The 19,881-nt window shown below is 46.5% G+C and overlaps 1 protein-coding gene across 3 annotated transcripts in view; it reads right to left on the bottom strand.

Annotated features, from left to right (window-relative positions):
- Positions 1-3,277: 3,277 nt before the first annotated feature.
- Positions 3,278-19,881, bottom strand: part of Xpnpep2 (X-prolyl aminopeptidase (aminopeptidase P) 2, membrane-bound) — a 30,070-nt gene continuing 13,466 nt past the window's right edge. Inside the window, exons 9-22 of one of the 3 annotated variants that reach the window (XM_006541432.1) lie at positions 18,358-18,459; positions 17,650-17,731; positions 17,177-17,372; positions 16,332-16,421; positions 15,535-15,644; positions 14,838-14,915; positions 13,320-13,391; positions 11,475-11,535; positions 10,144-10,213; positions 9,477-9,581; positions 9,053-9,112; positions 8,286-8,362; positions 5,086-5,175; positions 3,278-4,525 (exon numbers count right to left, since the gene is read on the bottom strand). In XM_006541432.1, the coding sequence (XP_006541495.1) occupies positions 4,331-4,525; positions 5,086-5,175; positions 8,286-8,362; positions 9,053-9,112; positions 9,477-9,581; positions 10,144-10,213; positions 11,475-11,535; positions 13,320-13,391; positions 14,838-14,915; positions 15,535-15,644; positions 16,332-16,421; positions 17,177-17,372; positions 17,650-17,731; positions 18,358-18,459 (1,388 nt within the window). In that variant the 3' untranslated portion in view covers positions 3,278-4,330. Of the gene's footprint in view, positions 4,526-5,085; positions 5,176-8,285; positions 8,363-9,052; positions 9,113-9,476; positions 9,582-10,143; positions 10,214-11,474; positions 11,536-13,319; positions 13,392-14,837; positions 14,916-15,534; positions 15,645-16,331; positions 16,422-17,176; positions 17,373-17,649; positions 17,732-18,156; positions 18,460-19,881 lie in introns of all 3 variants that reach the window. The other 2 variants (NM_001289729.1, NM_133213.2) reach the window with 2 other exon arrangements.

Genomic DNA, 19,881 nt, shown 5'->3' with positions numbered 1-19,881 from the left:
GAGGTAGTAGGATTGCCATGAATTCAAGATCAACCTGGAGAATTATAGGCCATCCGGATCATATTAGGAAGAGCCTGCCTCAGCAGCAACAAAGAAATAAAACTGTGGCTGAGGGTGGAGCTTGGTGGTCTAGTCTCCCAGCACTTGGGAGAGAACAGCAGGAGGGTAGAGTCTGAGGCCAGCCTGGGGTAGAGAGAGAGCCTGAGTCTGACAAATAGATCTCAATAGCTTACCACTTTCATCAGAGTTACATGACCTCAAACAGGTCCCCCCCCCCCCCCGGGGTTTCAGTTTGCTCACTAGAGGCAATATGGGAAGGACAGAAGAACACATTCAAAGTGGGAGAAGATAAACACCCATGCACCCATGCTAGGCGCTGTCTGTCTGTCTGTCTCTCTGTATCTCTCTGTCTGACTCTGTCTCTCTGTTTCTCTGTCTGTCTCCCTCCCTCCTTTGCTCTCCCTCCTCTGCTTACAGCGACTTCTCCAGCACCACACCTGCCTGCTGCCACGCTGCTCCCTGTCATGACAATAACGGACTAAGCCTTTGAAACCATAAGCACGCCCCCAATTAAATGCTTTCCTTTATAAAAAGAAAAACAAAAAAGAAGACTGGAGAGGAGTCGGCACAGCCAAAGCAGAGCGTCTGGGATTGAATCCTGGCTCTGGTCCTGGCTGGCTGTATGACTTTGGGTGTGTCCTTTTTTCTTTCTGGTTGCGATGCGCCTATTCAAGACTGAATATGGAGCTTGCAGGGTTGGGTGCAGAATGGAAGTGCGAGGCTCTTTTGAAAAAGCATTAAGACGTATGAAACAAGGCAGAGGGTACAAGCAAAGCCAGCTTCCACTACATAGTGACCTTGAGGCCACGCTGGATTACAAGAGGCTCTGTCTCCAAAAACAAAAACCAATGAACAGATAAATGAAAACAAAAAAGGAAGGAAGGAAGAAAAGAATTGTAAGACATGAGGCTGGGAAGAGACCATAAAACCCAGCTTGAGGCCCTTCTGAGCACAAGTCCCTGAAAAAAAAATGCCCAGGTTACCCACCCACAAATCTGACCCTTCAACTACTTCAAGCACACTTGTATGGAAAGCCCAGGGGGCTGCTTGCTGCTAGAGCCCTGCTTTCTGTGACAGGCCCTGCAGCGTTTCTAAGGAAACTCGGGCTCTAGGGAGCATAGTTAGAAAAAGCCAAATTAGACGCTAGCCCCAACAGCCTTTTCAGAGGGAGAGGGGGAGGGGAGAGGAAGAGAGGGGAAGGAGAAGGGGAGGGGGCAAGAGGGAGAAGGGAAGAGGGAGGGGAGGGAGAAAGGTAATTTGAGCCCCAAATAAATTGTTTTCCCATTTACCTCTGAAGTTAGCTTGTGGTAGGTGAAAAACAACATTATTATCTTTTGTCTGTGTAGCTTCCTGATTTACAGAATAATGCCACATCCGGGTCTTACAGGCCAGTTCTCTACAACCTCATCAGGAAGTCTGCATGGGTAGTTTACAGAACTGATAACCAAAGACTAGAAAGGAGACGTGACTTGCCCAAGGCCACACGGCTGCTACAATGGAGACTAGAAGCCTTAGCTAGATACCTAACTCCTAGGAACAGGGAAGGACCTTTCAAATGGCCTGCTGCACAGCATTGATAAGGTCAGGAGAGATAAGGGAAATACAGAGCCGAAGGAGCTATCTGTCTTTAATTCCTAATGATGTCATAGGAGCTCCTTCAGGTGCCTGTCTTAACTGTATACACACTCAGTGTCTTCCTGACCCTACAGTGAGGCTCTTAAACGGGAACAGTTGGGGTCAGCCCTCCAGGTCTCACAGTACGGAGTTGCTGGCCTGGCTGGAGTCCCTTCTAGAGCCGCTCATCTGAGGCAGGGCTTAATCTCAAGGCCTTATGGTGGCCCAGGGAAGCTAAATCACAAGGAGAAGATTGGGTGGGGTTTCTAGGTTTGGCTTGAATGAGCTGCAACTAGGGCTTGGTTAGTGTTCGTGACAGGGAGAATGTCAAGTGTCAGGGCACACAGGACAGGCTCGGGCAGGCCCTGGAAAGCAAGGCAGTCCAGAATTGGCTTCTCCTCAGCTGTGTGAGCACAGTGGAGCCGGCTTTCTCATTTGAAAAGTGGCAAGAGCCACACCCCCCATCTTCTCTTCAGAGAGCAGGTCCTTGAGCCATCTGATTGGTTTGAATTCTCTTTCATTTGGCAACTCGATCCGCAAGCCACCTTGAGCAAGTTGCTTGCCCTCCAGCCTCTCTGAAAATGAGAAGGGTGCCAACATCTCCTCATGGCTTGGAGGGATCAAATAAGACAGTGCAGGGAAAGCTCTCTGAATGGTGGGGCAGAATGCAGTGACTGGAGTGAGAGTGTGTTGACATTTTAGGAACAGTAGTAGCTCTCAGAGACCAAGTGACACCTGAAACAGGCTCACCCATGACAGGCTTGTCAATAAGGACAAGACAGCTCTGCAGGCCTTTGGAAGCAGATTTGGGTGGCTGTAGTAGGTGTGTGTGTTGCGGGGGGGTGGCGGGGGGGGGTATGCGCATACCCACGTTAAGGTAGAAGGTCGATATCAGAAATCATCTTCTATGGCTCTTCTGTCTTATGCATCAAGGTAGGACAGGTAGGGTTTCTCAGTCAACCCAAAAGTTAGCCTGTTTGCTCTGAGGATGCCCTGTCTCCACCTTGGGAGACTAGATTTCTAGGTAGGCCTCCACACCCACCTAGCACTCATGTATACGAGTTTCTGGGGATAGGAACTCTGGTCCTCACCCTTGTGTAACCAGTGCTTTAACCACAGAGACATCTCCACGGCCTCCATACATCATTTTCACATTTGGAAAATTAGGCCTTGTTGGTCCAGCCCAGGCAAACTCTGAGCCTGTTGCCTTTGTCCAACACTGCGCCCCTAGAACCTTGGTTCGCACCTTCAATGTGCTCCCTTGAGACAAAAGAGCTGCCTGCAACTTTTATGGAGCACACTTAACAAGTTTCCAAAGCCTCTCTTGTCGCCTTCATTATGTTGTAATAACCTTCATACAGGCTCAGGGTAGCTGGCTGGGCATGGAATACATGCACATGAGCACAAGCACGCACACACACTAACACGCATGCCCATGAGCACATTCTCAAGCCCACGTGTCTCTCTACTGAGATTCTGGGAGCCTCACATCCCTGCCCCCACCTCAGCCTCTTCTCTTCCTCCCCCACCACAAAAGCCACAGGTACCAGCAGCCTCCCCCAGTACAGCTATAGCAGACACAATGCAAAACCAGAGGCAGGCATCTTTGCAAAGTTGTTTTAAGCATCTAGCAGGATGTGAGCCCAGGTGGCTAACGGCTAGACAGGGCCAGACCAGAGAAACCACTGATGACAGTGGGTTCAATAAATGAGGCAGGGGCTGAGATGTAGGGTAAGAGGCTTGGCATGGTGCTGATGGGCAAAGGAACTAGAATGCCAACCCATCTGGCCCCATCATCTCCCAACCTCGTCCCCTAACCAAGTGCAGAGTCTCTTCAGGCAGGCCACACCTTCTGTCTGAAAGTCAGTTTTCCCATCTATAAAATGGGGGAATCAGAGTCTGCCCACACAAGGTTAAGAGGTTTTCAAAGATATGAGAGGCTTTAATAGCACTGCCATGGCGGCTCTACCTTAGAAGATTAAACTGCTCCAAGCACCAGGGGAGCCTGGGATAGCCAGAGCACCTTGCCATTCCCTCCATTCCATAGTCTAAATCCTGAGCCTTCACTCCCAATGTGGTCATTGTTAAGGGGCACAGCGGTAGTTTAGAAGCTGCGGGTTCACAGATGGGGAGAGGTAGGTACACATTATTGACTGAGGTGTTCAGTTCCAGGCCACAGCTGACTTCAACTTATCTGTTCTCCCCAATACTACAAATGGGAGTTTGAGACCAGACTACCCAGTAGCTTTCTTCTCCAAATACAGCAGACAGGCTACTGTAGGCCTGTGGGTAAGAGTGGCCAGAGGCACCTTTTAAAAGTCTGGAGTCAGTGTGGGTGGCAAAAGCTCTGGCCTTCTCCAGCAGGTGGGGATAGGATGGAGCCCTCTGGGTGTTGCCCTATAGGGTCCTTTACTTTGGGAGAGAGGGACTCACTGTAGCAGGCTCTGATATCCCAGGGCCCAGGGGTGGGAGTTCATGATAAAGTATGTACATCTGGGAGAAGGTAGAACATACTGTCTGGGATCTGGCCAGTGGCTTCAAGGTGGTGAGCCATCAGTAGCCCTTGGGACATGTATGGCATAGGGAGAGGACAGCTGAGCAGAAGCAAATGAATCCCCAGACACAAGTGAACAGTCCACAGGAGAATCAGGGGCCTCTAGCTACTCCAGCTGAGGATGGCAAGGGCAGAGGCCACCCACAGAGAGGTCCAGGAGATGATATGAGGGGCCCTGGCTGACAGGGGCTCCGTGTGCTGCTCCAACCATGCAAACTCCTCCAGCAGCTGGCGACGCTGCAGCTCTGGGCCTACATTCTCACGAATGGTCTGATAGTAGCGGTTCAGGTACTGGAGCTGCAAAAGGAAGAGGGTTGGGGCTAAGCTGCCAAAAGATGAAGTCTTGCCATCACGTAGTCCCCAGGATTCTAGCTTCACTGTGGACTAGGGATCCAGCCACTTTCAGACCTCTGCTACCTTCTGGGGCTTGCCAGAGACCCTGCTCCTTGGTGGTTACTTAATGTTATAGTGATATTCATGGAGAAGAGGTTGATGTCTGGCACAGGAATATAAAGGAAACAGAGAAATCATCTCCATTTTACAAAAGAGAAGACTGGGGCCCAGCATGGGGAAGGAATCACATCTTCCTATGCCTTCTGGTAGCAGAGCTCAGAATCCCAGTCTCAGATTCCCTAACTGAGTTGGGGCTTGCTGGTCTGACTAGAAAGTCCTAGAAGCTTTGGGATGGCTGACAAGCTGGAAGGATTTGCTCCCAAGGAGTAGCGTGGCACAATGTGGATCTTCCTGGTGAAGGACAGAAGCCCTTAGAGTAAGGGGAAGAGAGGCAAGAAAGGCCTAGGGTGGTTGGAAGTCAGCTCTTCATAGGCTAAGGAGTAGGCAGTACTAAGGACACTTACCTGCTCTGGGGACAGCAGCCTGACATCGATGAGGTTTCGGTCATAGGGCACAAAGGACACCAATTCAAAAGTCAGGTAGTCCCCTGGGTACTGAATTTCCATAGGGAAGGTAAGAAAGCAAAAAAAGTGAGAGAGGCTGAGACACTGGCTGGAAGGAGTCAGGAGCCGCCGAGGGGAGGGAGTGATCCTTGCCAGCTCTGCTAGACTTGAGCATTCTAGAGTCCTTCTCTTGGCCAGTTCTCTTGTCTACTGCCCAGCATCCTATTTCCTGCTTCCTGAAAGATTAGACTCATGTTTGATTCTCAGAGTGTGAGCATCAACAGTGTGTAGGGAGCACATTAAACATTTGGGTTGTAGGAAGTACTTCCAAGACCCACTGGAGGTAGAACATCTAGGGCACGACCTTAGGATATATGTACCTATGTTTAAATAGCCTCGAAATGTTATTTAATCTCATCTATCTATCTATCTATCTATCTATCTATCTATCTATCTATCTATCATCTATCTTTCTATCTATAGGTAAGATCTCCTGTTGCCTAGGATGCCTTCAAATTCACTGTGTATCAGAGCATGACCTTGAACCTTTTATCTCCTGTCTCTTATGTGCCACCAGGTCCAGTTCATTTGGTACTGAGGATGAACCCTAGGCTATAACTGAGCATATCCCAGTGCCCACAGGTGCCAGAAGAGGGTGTCAGATCCCCAGAAACTCAAGGTCCAGATGGGTATAAGCTTCCATATGGATGCCGGGAACTGGTCCTAGGACCTAAGAGCAAATGCTCTTAACTGCTAAGCTATCTCCCTCAACTCCAGGATCATGTTAAAGGGGATGTGTAAGTAAAGTATGGGGATATACACTGATTTACTTAACTAGCCATGGGTTTGGGGGCTATTTGTATTTATTTTTACTATTACTATTAGTGCTACAAGTTGTTAACTATGTAAACCTCTTGAACTTTTGGGACTATATTTGAATCTTACACATCTGGTGGAGGGATAGCTGAGACACAAGGCATAGACACTTTAATGGATATTTTGATAGATATTCTTAAATTGCCCTCCACAAAGTTTACCCCAATGTGTACTTCTCCCAACAGTGCATGGGGGTGCTCACCATTCCACATACTCACCAGCACTGGGTATTATCAAAGTCTTTAAGTTTTACTAATCTGGTAACTGTATATACACATACACATACATATACACGTTTTAAAAAGTCACACAAAGTGGATACTACCATACACATTTCTCTGTACCTTCCTCTACTACTTTTACATAGTGCTAAACCCAGGGGAATGATATGTTTTGATTTATACATGTTTAAGAATGTTGTTGAGCATTTTTTCACATGTGTCAAATTATTGTTCATTTTATCTAACTGTCTCTTCATGTCTTTTGCTCATTTCTCCCAGTTTTGATCTTATAGCTTTTGATCTTTACAGTAAATTAAGAATATTAATTTTTTCTTTGTTGCACTTAACTTGAAACAACCTTTTGTTTTGTTGTTGTTTTGTTTCTAAAGATTTGTTTATTTTATATATGTGAGTACACTGTTCTTGTCTTCAGACACATCAGAAGAGGGCATAAGATCCCATTACAGATGGTTGTGAGCCACCATGTGGTTACTGGGAATTGAACTCAGGACCTCTGGAAGAGCAGTGCTCTCAATCACTGAGCCATCTCTCCAGCCCTTGAAACATCTTTTGATTTTGGCTATGATATGATTTTTATACAGACATTTTCTTTTTCTTTTTTTTTCCCATACCCTCCCTCCTCCACTCCCCTACCCACCCACTCCCACTTCTTGGCCCTGGCATTCCCCTGTACTGAGGCATATAAGTTTGCAAGACCAAGGGGTCTCTCTTCCCATCGATGGCCGACTAGGCCATCTTCTGCTACATATGCAGCTAGAGACACAAGCTCCGGGGGTGACTGGTTAGTTCATATTGTTGTTCCACCTATAGGGTTGCAGACCCCTTTAACTCCTTGGGTACTTTCTCTAGCTCCTCCAATAGGGGCCTGTGTTCCATCCAATAGCTGACTATACAGACATTTTCTATTCAATTTAGTTTTGAGCCCTTTTCTTCATCGCTTCTGGGTCTTTTCTTGAAAGGTCCTTTTCCACTTGGGATTATAAGTGAGTTTATATAGGTTTTCTTGTAGGCCATGAAGCTTCACCATGAAATTTCAGTCCATCTGTCAGTAGGAGGAGGGAGCCAAGAGCGGGTAAGGGGTATGTAGATATGATCAAGGTACATGGTACCCCCAATTTCATGCAATGAATATGTGATAACAAACCCTCTTTGGTTCATCTGGGATTTTCTTTGCTGTAACAATGATGACATTTTGTTTACTCCCCACAATGATTAATTGTTCATTGCCTTGCCTATTTGTGAAGTGATTTCTTTTCTCTCCTGTGGTGAAGCACTAGCTAACTCCCCATGTTTATGTGAATTAGAGGTTTATTTCTGGACTGGCTGTTTTGATTCATTATTCCTGCTGTCTGTTTCCTCTCCAGTGCCACCTTGGTTTTGTCGGGATAGTTTATGCTTGGCTTGGATAGGTCTGGTTTTACCCTATTGCTCCTCAAGCTTTCAATGTTTTTTTTTCCTAGATGCTTTGCGTGTTTATTTTCACAAATAAACTTGACTATCATCGGTGAAGTCACAAAACTATCCACTTAACAGTGAAATTGAGGTTGTCTTGAATTTATAGATCAATTTACGGAGAATGGCATGTTCATAATATCAAGGCTTCCTCCCAGAGAGCACCATTTACTTAAATCTTTTTTATGCCCCTTAGCCGAGTTTCTCTGTGTAAGTCTTTTAAAGTTTATATCCAGGTATTTCATCTGGTTGGTTGCTATAATATCAAATCTTTATTTCTAACAAGCTCCCCTGGGGATTATTATGTGCACCAAAAAGAGTGATTTAGGGCAGGAACGCTGATTCACTTGGTCTGGAGTGGGGCCTGGCACTGATATTAAAAAACAAAACACAACAAAACCCCTAGCTTCCCAGATGATGCCAGTGTGCAGCTTGAGAAACGGATTTATAGAATTCTTGAGGACCCAAGTAAGACTTCAGATCAATTCATACATGTACATCAAATGCCCCTCTCTTTTGGCCTTCCTTACTCCCATTCATCCCAAAGTCAGAATCATGCTGTCCACGTGTGTCTAGCCCATGGCACATTACCTTGGTTTTTGCTTCTACCACAAGGGCGACATCTTCAAGACGGATTCCAAACTCCCCATCATGGTAGTATCCAGGTTCTGAGAGATATGTGTAGAGATGCTAGTGATATTAAGCCACGGGAGAGACCGACCCATTCTCAGGTTGCTTATGCCTATCCACAACTAACTACATAGCCTGGCAGCTTTGCTGCCTATGGCTTTGGCTCTGTCAGCCCTACAACTTGTTAGACGCCAGGTCTCAAATCCTCTCTGGTAAAACTTGGCCTCACTTTCTCTCCTTTGTTGTCTAGTAAGGAAGACTGGAGCCTACTTGGGGCTCTAATCTCTGTGTGCCATTATCCTATTACCCCAGCATTTGATAGACAGCTCCATAGTCTGGGTATCTACTTGGAAGCCAATTCCCAAGGATAAAAGGAGAGTTATGAAAATCCAGGTACATTGGCACATGCTTGTAATCCCAGTACTGAAAGGGTGGAAGTAGGAGACTGGGAACTTAAGGCCAGCTTCAGCTATATAATGAGTTCAAGGATGGCTTGTGCTATATAAGATGGTCTGAAACAAAACAGCAAAAATGAAGGTATGGGCAGAGGGACTTGGAGTAAGGGTGTGATAACCATTTGGGTCTAGATTTGGGAAAGAAAGCAGTGATAGAGCCCAAGCTAAGTCACAGCTCGGCATGCTCCCTAAAGATGGGTGCATATGACTGCACTCCCCAGATAACTCTACTCTGGGATTGGGTGGTAAGGTGGAGGGAATCAAGAACCATACCAATGGAAGTGAACATGCCCTTGGCCATGGCAATGTTGTTATACTGGAATCCCACTGGCCCTGGGAAGGAAGATATAAGCATGGTTTTAGCTCTCTGTATCACCAGCTTGGAAGTGAGGAGATTCTGGGGAAGAAAGGTAGCTAGAGGGAAGGTCCCTAGGTATGTCTAGAACTTGTCATATCTGGACACACCAGACAGACTTTGCCTTTTCCTTCTCGGGGGTATATGCCATTTGGTCAACGGGCCTTGGTTCTCTCTGGAATGCCCACTGGCAGTATTCTTCATTTAGCGCTTGGAGCATCCTTCTCCATCTGGTGACCTTGGGTGGGTCATACCTTTTTGGAGGGGTTGGTAATTCCATGGCGGTGGAAGGCTCTATTTCATAGAAGAGGGTCAAACAGAGATGGCTGAGAATATACTTACACTCATGCACACAGAGGAAGTTGCCAATGCCATGGCCTGTCCCATGACCATAATTGAGCCCAACTTCCCATAAGGCTCTTCGGGCAAAGGCTTCTATCACTCTCCCTAAAAGGGAAAAGAGATTGTTTCCAGTCCATTGGCTGGACCCTAGACTGTCTACCTTGGCATTTCCTACTCCATGCCTAGGGTGGTACCTGAGGATAAGAGCTCTTAAGAGGACACTGGGGTGGGATGGAGAAAGGCTGATGGATGAAAGTAGGAAGTGTCTCTCTGATAAACCCAGTCCTATCCCTCACTATCTTGAGGGATACATACATTAGACTTATTATCTGGACTGATGACTCTACTGAAATGTTCCCTCACGACATAGGCCTTAGCACTTTGACAATAATGTCCTCCAAGAATTTGTATATGATGTCTGAAGCTCACACTGGCTTTTCCTGCCTCTGAGCAACAGCACTGGATTAAGAGGCAGAGGACTTGGGTTCAAAGCCCGGTACCCCCAGTAATCCTATGTAAGACCTTGGACAAATCCTCTTTCCTGGCTAGACTTCCTTCTTTAAATGAGAGGGATGGGCTATCTCACTGGCCTCCCAGGATAGCAATCCAAGTCCCATAATATCAGAGCCTTGAGGTGCCTGGGTCCAGTCTGTTTTCTGGAATCTACCTGATGTAGCAGCAGGAAAGACAAGTCTGGACAGATCGATGTTTCCCATTAGCACTCGAGTATAGGCCTCCTGGTAAGGAAAGGAGAGGAAGAGGTAATATGAAGCACAGGAGGAGTGATAGGGGAATTTCCAGCTGCTTAGGTCTTAGAATAGATGGGAATGGAGGCCCAGGACAAGGGGTAGGAGACACATTCTCATGTGCCGTCACTCACTCAGGTTTTGGAAGATGACCAAATGAAGGTGGGGGGAAAAGGTGTTTCCAAAGCTGGGGCCAACTCCATGTGCTTCTCTTAGGCTCATATACAGGGGTCATAGTCATGTGCAGAGGAAATGTAGAGGGTAGTGACTGAGTGGGTGGCAGGCTCAAGTCTAGAATCCTGGCTTGGACACTCACTGACTTTCTCCCCTCTCTATTCCTTGGTGCCCTTATATTTAATAGGATGTTAGTGGTACGTGGTTGCTAAAGTCATAGGATAAAGTAGACTGACAATGAGCAGAAGCCAGTGAGCAAATGCTCAGGCAGAGGTAGCCTGCTTACTCCTATATTCCTCACAGGTAGGCTTGCAGTTTGCTATGTGGCCAAGGTTGGCTTTGAACAGTAAAAGTTTCCTGTCTTAACTGCCCCAGTATGTGCTACCATGCCTTAGCAACTTCCTTTAGCTTTCCTTAAGGTCTGAAGTGTGGGTTGGGTCTGATCATGTGGCAGAGCCTGTTTCCTGTTGGGGGAGAGAGAGATGGGCAGTGGTGACCTGTTCTGGTCACTGCTAGTGGCCATGTGGTCATATCATTTCCCCATACTCCTGCACTGGCTTGCCATTTGGGGCCCTGGGGAAACAGACTCCTCAACAGGCTAGTCTATGAGTTCCTGGAGGCCTGCACAACAGGGCTCCCCGTTCTGTGTTCCTGGTCTGCTGGCTGCATCTTAGCAGCTCCTTGGTCCACTCAGCACCCCGCCAGTGTCCTTGGTTCCACTCCAGCTGCGCAGACCTCCCTGTTTTTAGACCAGCTCTAGTTCTTTCGGATCTCAGATGCCCTGTGCTGTTTTTCTCCGCTAAAAAGAGTTTTCCCTCCCTTTTGCAGAGCACAGGCTAACCATCCAGATGGCCAATATCTGTACATTCATACACGGACATGACAAGAGGATGCACATGGCCTGAGGTCTTGGTGGAGGCCCGATTTTGCATTGGCTTTCCTGGTACTTTTTGTTTGACCTTGGGCAAACTAAATCACTTCTCTGGGCCTCGGTTTTACTCCTGTCAATTTGAAAGGGCTCTTGATGAGGTGATCACTTGGAGTAAACTGAAGGGAAAAATTAGGGTCCAGCACTTACCTTTTGGAAGGCAGTAGGAGTGCCCCAATGTACTGTTCTGGTGATATCTGTGGTCCCATCCCTGTGGAGAGAGAGAACTAATACATCTAATTCTGCTGAGGACTTGGGTGGAGGGCCCAGGGCCATGGTCTTCCTGTGTATTTTCTATTGTTTGTTTCTACTGGGCTTTGAGTGACTGGGCTGGAATAGGACATGTGGAAGGGCAAAAGGAAGAGAGAGAACTGGGCATGGTGGTGCAGGCCTGTAATCTTGGTATGCAGGAGAATTAGTTAGGAAGATTGTGATGGCAATGCCAGTCTGGGCTACACAGTGAGATCGTGTCAGGAAGAGGGAAAGGAAGAGAGAAAGAAAGAAAGAAAGAAAGAAAGAAAGAAAGAAAGAAAGAAAGAAAGAAAGAAAGAAAGAAAGAAAGAAAGGTTGATGGATGGGAGGGGGATAGAGGATAGGTACCACCATTAGAATCATATCTCAGCATCCACGTAACAAAGAGACTTAGTAGAGTTCTTAAGGTAAAAGTCACTATGTTCAGGGCATTGCCTATCTCTGTCTATCTGTCTGTCTGTCTGTCTATCTATCTATCTATCTATCTATCTATTTATCTCAATAAATTACAGATGGGAAGACTGAGGTTGAGAACGATGACAATATCCTAACCTTTCCACAGTCATAGCCCTTTACTATTTATAGGACACTTCTGCATCTCCCCACAGAGGGCAGCAGAGCAGGCTTCCTTATTAAAGATGAGGCCACTGAAGCCATTAGGCTGTGAGGTTGTCTCCTTCCCCAAGATTTGGTTAAAGCCAGGCTAGAGAAAATGCTGACTCCGCATAAGATGCTCTTGGCTATGGGCATGGCTTGGAATTCCATGAAAGTGAAGCCAGAGCCACCAGGTCCAACTCACAATCATTAGCTGTAGTGGTTCCCCCAGACAGGCACAGAGCATACCCATCCCATGGGGGAGGCATGGAAAAAGGGTCCCAGGACTCTGGGGCTTCTTGACAGTAGGTCATGGGGCATGGAGAACTTCTTCCTCGGGAGAGAAGAGGAAGTGAGGTGACTATTTCCCTACCTCACCCTCTTCTAAGCATGCCCCAACCCAACACGCCTCCACAAATGTACTTCCTCTTTACAGCCATCTCAAGTTCACACAGCATCAATCTAGTGAGAAGTACAGGCTGCTAAACTGAGCACATGGCAAGCTGGCTCCCCAACAGGTGTGCTATGAACAAGAGCCTCTGTCCTTGGTGCGTTCCACGGGATAGAAGTTGGGAAACCCAATAAAACTGCGAATGATTAGCCACACATTTCAAAGGAATATGGTTAGCTCATTAGGCATGATTGTCACACTGGAACTGTGTAGGTTAACACTGTACAAAAGAATCACTTCTAAAGGGCTTCGTCTTTTATCTGCCTCCATCTCCAACCTTACGTGGTCACTCATCTTGCCACAGGGAATGAGCTGGGTTTAACGACTCTGATGTGGGCTGTGTCTAGGGCTTGCTTGAGTGGGGGAGGATATAGGTGCTCACGTTTGTGCGGCCAGGCAGATCTGTGTAAATAATTTGCAGACTTGAAAAAAATTCCTTAAACAAGTCCAGTCTTTTCCTAATTCTCACCCAGGTGCTGCATGAGTGCCCCTATTATTCTAACCTCTGTGTGTTTTCTACTGTGCAGATGCCCACAATGGGAACACGAGAAGGCTGCTCAGGGCTTATTCAATACAGTTCCCTGCTTTAATCAAATGAAGACCTATGACTCAGGAAAGCCAGCTTCAGCCAGCCTCAGGAAACCCAGAATGCCTGAGCTGAGAGCTAGGCCAAGGCACAGTGGGGTGGGTATACATACCAGTATTGCCCCCCAGAATCCACCAGGTACATCTCATCTGAGGACAGCTTACGGTGCAGCTCTTTTGTTGGGCTAGGAATGAAAAACAAATACTGAGAGGAGAGACTCCGAACCCTGCACTGGGCAAACAGGGTGGAGCTGAGGACAGGGGCTAAGGAGAAACCGAAGAACTCCCTTTACTTGGGGGCTAGCCTTCCAGGCTCTCTGCTCTGGGGAAATCATCTGTACACATCTGCCAATCCTGGGAAGCACTTGGCTCTGACAGCAGCTGCAGCTGCTGTCTTAGTACACTTCTGTTTATCCTGCATATGGCTAAGCAGGACCTTGGTCCTTGGAAAGAGGAGCTAAGAGTTTCAGAGGCTACTTGGTTTGGCCATCTCTCCTCGAATAAGAACAAACCCACAGAGGCAAGAGGCTTGCACGAGGTACACAGCAAAGCAAAGAGGTTCTGGGCCTGAACTCTCTTTCTCTGTAAGTTCTTGATACATCCAAGAGGGCCCCAAGGAGCTAGTGCATAGGAAGAGAGGGGACTTTAAAAATAGGACTGGACAACAATATTTTAGGGGACTAAGGTATATCAGCTCTACCACTCTCGAGCTTCCATGGGCAAGGGTTGGGGAGGGGTCAGGGAGGGCGAACTCTTAGACATGCCAGGTCTTTCTCTGGAGGGCCTCTGACTCCTCTTTTGTCAAGTCCAGGCCAACTTGATGCATTTGGTTAATTTGGTCCTCCAAATTTTATCAGGCAGGCCTACCATGGTTTGTTTTCTGTGAGACCAAGTATTTGACTATCTTATATTTTGCACTCACTATAGTTGACAGAAGCTGAATAGACAGGCCTTTTCTCTGTGGGGTTTTGTGTGATTGTACTCATGCCTGAAATCACAAATTGCTAGCCTGACTGAGTTATGAAGCAAACCCCATCTCAAGCTAGCTGTGGTGGTGCACACATTTAATCCCAGCACTTAAGAAACCTTAGTCAGGAAGATTAGGAAACCCAATCTTGACTATGTAATGAGTTTGAGACTAGCCTGGGCTACATGAAACATTGTCTCAAAAACAAAAACAAAAACAAACACCACCACCACTACCAACAACAAAACCCTCCAAAAAACCACCAACCAAAAAAAAAAAAAAAACAAAAAAACGAAAAACAAAACAAAAACAAAAACCCAAGTCAATAAAACTATTTCTGAAAAAAAAAACAACCATAAAAATTTCACAGAAAGAGTTTCTAACAGAAACTGTGCTTTCCTTGAACCCTAAAGACCCCAGAAGCACTCAAGCACTCCCCAAATCCCTGCTTTTTGGGAACAAAAGCCATTCTCAGACCTATTAATTTCAAGGAGATTTCGAATGGCAAAGGAGTCCCTCCCTTGACTACCCACAGTCCTGAAGGCCCCAAACCTTAAATGTTGACTCAAAGCTCAGAACATTCCCTTCCCAACCCAGGTCCCCTCTACTCACAACCATGACCCCTGGTCACAAGCACTGTAGAAACTTCTTTGTTCTGAAGTACCTGTAATGGGCCAGGGCGGCATTCAGGCCACTAGCAGAGATGGTTTCAAAACTGGGTCCAGAGGAGAAGTTTTCATTCCTAGGCAAGGCAAGGTAAGGAATGGGCAGAGAATGGCGCACGGACTAGGCTGTGACTAGGATATGTCGCACAGCAAATGCCCAGCTGCCTTCACCCCAACCTGACTCCATTTACCTCTCCCTGCCCCACCTCTGCCAGCTTTGTCCTGTCACATATACAGAGAACACTCATGCACAGAGAAGGATAGATTATGGACACCAATTCTTGACCTTTGCCTCTACTTTCCTTACGGGAGAGAAGAAAGGCAATTCCCTGTATCTGAGAAACATCCCACCCATGTGCTATGTCTTGCACCTCAAACATAGATGCTATGCAAGCTGCCTCAAGAAGCCTTCTTTCTACTGGAAGCTCCTAAGAGTCCCAGGGGCCCCCTGGCCTAAGCAGGCCTTTCCCAGGGAGAAGGAGCTGTGTCTGAGGCGTTCGCTAGGGGGTGCTGTTGGGTTGTCCCCACTTTCAGCAGGGCTGGAGAATATCCTCCAACACCCCAAGCACCGCTCCCAGACCACCCACGAACCTGTCAATCTCACTTCCAAATACAAGCATGATCTTTATTCTTCCTAAGGGGACTAATTACTCCTCACTTCCCCACCCCCGCACCAAAAGATAATAAGTCCAGTACCGTCGTAACTCATCAATGTATTCTGCCCCAGAAAACTCATCCACCGTGCCTTTGGGCACGTTCTTCTCCAACCAGACCAAGTACTGGATCACAGCCACAGCGTCCCGCACCTGAAGCCGGAAGAGTGACTAAGGCTGGCCGAAATGGCAGCCTCCTCGCTTAGGGAAGACGATCAGATAGCTGCCCTGCAACTGAGTGCTTTAAAAACATGACAATTTTACTGGCTACTGGATAGCAAAAGGATTCTCATTAATGTTTATATCTAATCAGAGTGTGCTCATGTTTTTAAAAGCCTTCTTATCTTTAGAAATACTCACTGAAGCAGTGACAGTTGAAATGATAGAATATGTGGGATACGCTTTAAAATAATCCAGCAGCAAGGGGTGGGACAGGAGGGTCATGCTCGGGGGTGTGGGTGGGGTGTGGGTGGTGTTACAGATGAAACAGCTTTGGGCAAGACTTGATTATTGAAGCTGGGTAATGGTGACAGGGAATCTTAGGATATTTTCTGTTCTGTAGTGTATGTTATTATTATTTTTTTAAGAAAAAAATATTTTATCCTAATGTCTAAAAAGTGAGTCATCCTCTTGCCAGGCAGGAAATTGTTACATCTAACACTTATTTAATACAGGCAGTGTTCAAAGCAATGCAATCACCACATGTGATATCTACATATCTATATAAATATAGAGATATTTGTTGTTTCTTGCTTTTTTTTTTTAGAGTCTTCCTTAAGCATTTTCTGTCTAGGAGGCTAACCCATGAAGCAGACCTCCCAAAGGGCCATATGGACTTACGTGGCTGCTCTTCAAAAGGGCCTGCTCCTTGCTGTTCTTCACAGCCTTGATTAACATCACTGGGGAGTAGGTGTCTGTCACGAGTTTCTCCTGTTGAGAACAGGGACCGAAAGATGCACTAGATGCACTGTCCAAGATAAGCAGTGCTTACAAAGGACATAGAGCAAGTCCCACTGGGGCGAGACTGTAAGACTTGCTGATCTCTTTGACCAGGCCCTCTCCTTTGGCTATTTTCTGGATAGGCAGGACTTTCCTACTTTTCTGCCTATGGGTTTCCTTGGTGAGCACTGTCCTGGTACCAGCAGTCAGGCCTGGCATGCTAGAGTCCACAGGTTGTTCTAGCAGTCAAAGTTTCTTATACATATCAGAGAGGTTACCAGCCCCCAGGCATATACTTTGTCAGCCAACAGACTTCACAAGTGCTATATCCTTGAAGTCTGCAACACTCCTGTAAGTGTTCAACTTCATTACCATTTTAAAGAAACAGAGATCTAGACTGACTGAGCTACTTGTCCAAGGTCACTGCACGACCCTTTAGAAAAAGAGCTCAGATCAGAATCGGGTTCAGATGGTTCTAAAGCTTCTTCTAGACCAGGCTATATTTTGTCTAGTTTCCTCAAAAAAGTTGCCCACAGGCCCCGTGGACAGACACCCCTGCTGCCTCCTCCTCCTCCTCTTCCTCCTTCTCCTCTTCTTCCTCCTTCTCCTCAGTCTCCCATCAATGAGGTCTACACGGGTACACAGTGTACATTAGCTGCCTGACAAGTTGGCCCAATAGAGGAGGGGTCCCATTTTGTCAGTTGTTATGCCTGGAGCAGAAGGAGGCCAGTGACTGGCAAACCTACCTTGGGTATCACTTCATAGACCCCATAGGTGGTATAGCTGACCCCAATTAAGATTTTCACATCGCCTGAGGCATAGGCCTTCACACTGTCACGAACTTGACTGTAGTCCTCAAGTTGCACACACATGGGTAATGTGCAGTTTGTATTCAGGTACTGCAAGGTCTCAAGGCTAAAGCGACTCTTGTTGACAAACAACCTATATGGAGAGGGAAGACCAGGAGGGTCCTGAGTGCTTGCCTACTAAGGAGAACACATGGAATTGGAGGTATATACCAGTCTTTTGATTCCAAAGGGTCACAGGAAGCCAACATAGAGAACCAGGGGATTAGACTTGGGTTCACTGGGACCAGAAGTCAAGGGGTCATCTAGTGGTGGGCACCCAAATTTATGAGTACTCTGAAGGCTGTGACATCAGTGGTATAGGATAGGGTAGGAGAGGAAACTCACAACAGTAAGCTAAGGAGAAGCTGTACCTGATGGAGGAGTTCGTGAGCAGTGCATAGGAGTAGAAGAAGGGGTTATAGGGGATGTCACTGCTACGAAGGTTGAAGAGCCCTGGAAAAGAATTGATGGGATTGTTGGAGGCCGTTCTGAATGGGGGCCATCATTTATAACACCTATGTTCCACTGTTTAGTTTGGCTTTAAGATTATTACTGACAGCAGCCTCTGAATGCTTCTTAATCTTGGAGATCATGGAGATGCTGAAGAGAGGTATAGATATCCCCCCCACCCAAAATAGAGATAGGTGACATTTAGCACTCAGTATGGGTACATTCTCTAAATGTCTGAAGTTCAGCCATAGGGATTGGACAGAAAGCCCTCAGCCATGTGGGGACAGAATAGGGTTACTCTGGATATCAAAGCTGTCCTGGATGACAGCCAGGGCTGCTGGTGGCTTTGTGGGCCTTCTTCCTCCTAAGAAGACATAATTACCCTATCACTCTGGCCAGTACATTTCTCAGGTGGCCTGTGGGCTTACCCACTTGCTTGGAGCTCCCTGGCTTCCTTGTTCTATAGCCCCAAACAGCTGCTCTCTTCCCCTCTGAGTTTCCACAGACTATGATCTTGGGAGCTCGTAGGAGCTGGTGAATATGTTGTTGTTTTAGGAAAAGCTGTATGTTGCAAGGTCCAGGAAGCTTGGGACTACCAGACTGACCCATGTTCAAAAATCCCCACTCACAGGCTGTCTCATCAAGTGCAGATAGAAGGACCCCAGTTGGAGTCTTGGCATGGTGCTCCATATAGCTTCGGACAGCGGATACTTTTTCCTGCCAAGTGCTCCCTAGAAGCAAAGGAACCCAAAGAAAGTATAAGTGACATACCTCGTCTTTGGCATAGGGATTCGGGGAAACTCCCTAAGAATAGTAGTTTTCCTTTATTTCTGGTGGAGGATGTGGAGCCAATGGCCTTGAACATTGGGCAAGTACTTTATGACTGAACTACTCAATCCCTCTATATTTCCCAAAGCTGTAGAAGTCTATCATCAAACGGGATCTGACTTGCATTATTAATGACTTGCCCCCTAACCCAGATGGGCCTTCAACCACAGTCAAGTAATTGGATGTGGTGGTGAGCAAATCACATGACACCTTCATGTCTCATTTTGCACATCTGTTAGATGAGGGTGGGTTGGAACAGTAGTATTTAACTCAATAGGTTCACATCAAATGGATCAACGTTTATAAAGCCGTAGAAAGGCATTTGCTAAGACTCATATTGCTTTTTTTTTTGACCTGTCAGTAAACACATAGAAAGAACAGAAGAGCTGCTCTAGAAGGACGAGAAAGAGGACCAGGTTTGTGTTTAGCTTTGCCCAGCAGTAATTCCAGCACCCAATAAGCCATGGATATTGAACTAAGCACTTCTTGTGCATTGTTTTTATTCTTGCATGTGCCATTTTACAGATGTGGAAAGTGAGGCTTCAGACAGGTAAAGTGAGTTGCCCGGAGTCTCATAGCTTAAGAGGTGCAGCAGGGATTTGAACCCATGTGTGATGGGGCTGGCCCACACTATGAATCTGCACTAATACTGAGCTTTCTTCTTAAAGTTTTCAAGTCTTTGTTGTTGTTGTTTGTTTGTTTTTGTTTTTGTTTGTTTGAGACAGGGTTTCTCTGTGTAGCCCTGGCTGTCCTGAACTCACTCTGTAGACCAGGCTGGCCTCGAACTCAGAAATCTGCCTGCCTCTGCCTCCCAAGTACTGGGATTAAAGGTGTGCGCCACCACACCTGGCTAAAGTTTTTCAGTCTTTTAAGTGGTCTTTAACTTTGCCCAGTACTTTCCTTTCTTGGTTCTATGAGTTCAGTTTTCATCTCCTTTTCTGCCTCCTGCAAGGCATTCAAAGTCTCTCTCTAGACAGTGCTAGGGGAAAAATTGGCAGAATGTCATAAGCATTAAGATTCCTACTTGGGCCCAGATACAGAAATGATAACTTAATGCTATTAAGAAACTTTATGCAAATGGGTTAAACTATTCAACTAGAACCAAAAGCTCTGGGTATGATATACTTTTAAAGTTTATTTTATTCTGATAAAACAAGACAGTTTAGCCTTCATAAAGAACACAATTCAGCTGGCTTTCAGTATCCTCACAGTGTTGCACAACCATTGCCAGTATCTAATTCTAAAACATTTTCAACATCCCCAAAGGAAACCTTGTACCCATTAAGGAGTCCCTCCTCATTTCCTCTCCTTCCAGCCCCAGGAAA

This window comes from Mus musculus, chromosome X (assembly GCF_000001635.26).
Source record: "Mus musculus strain C57BL/6J chromosome X, GRCm38.p6 C57BL/6J".
NCBI lineage: Eukaryota > Metazoa > Chordata > Mammalia > Rodentia > Muridae > Mus > Mus musculus.
The sequence above is the reverse complement of the archived record's forward strand: the minus strand, read 5'-3'. Positions and strand labels throughout refer to the sequence as shown.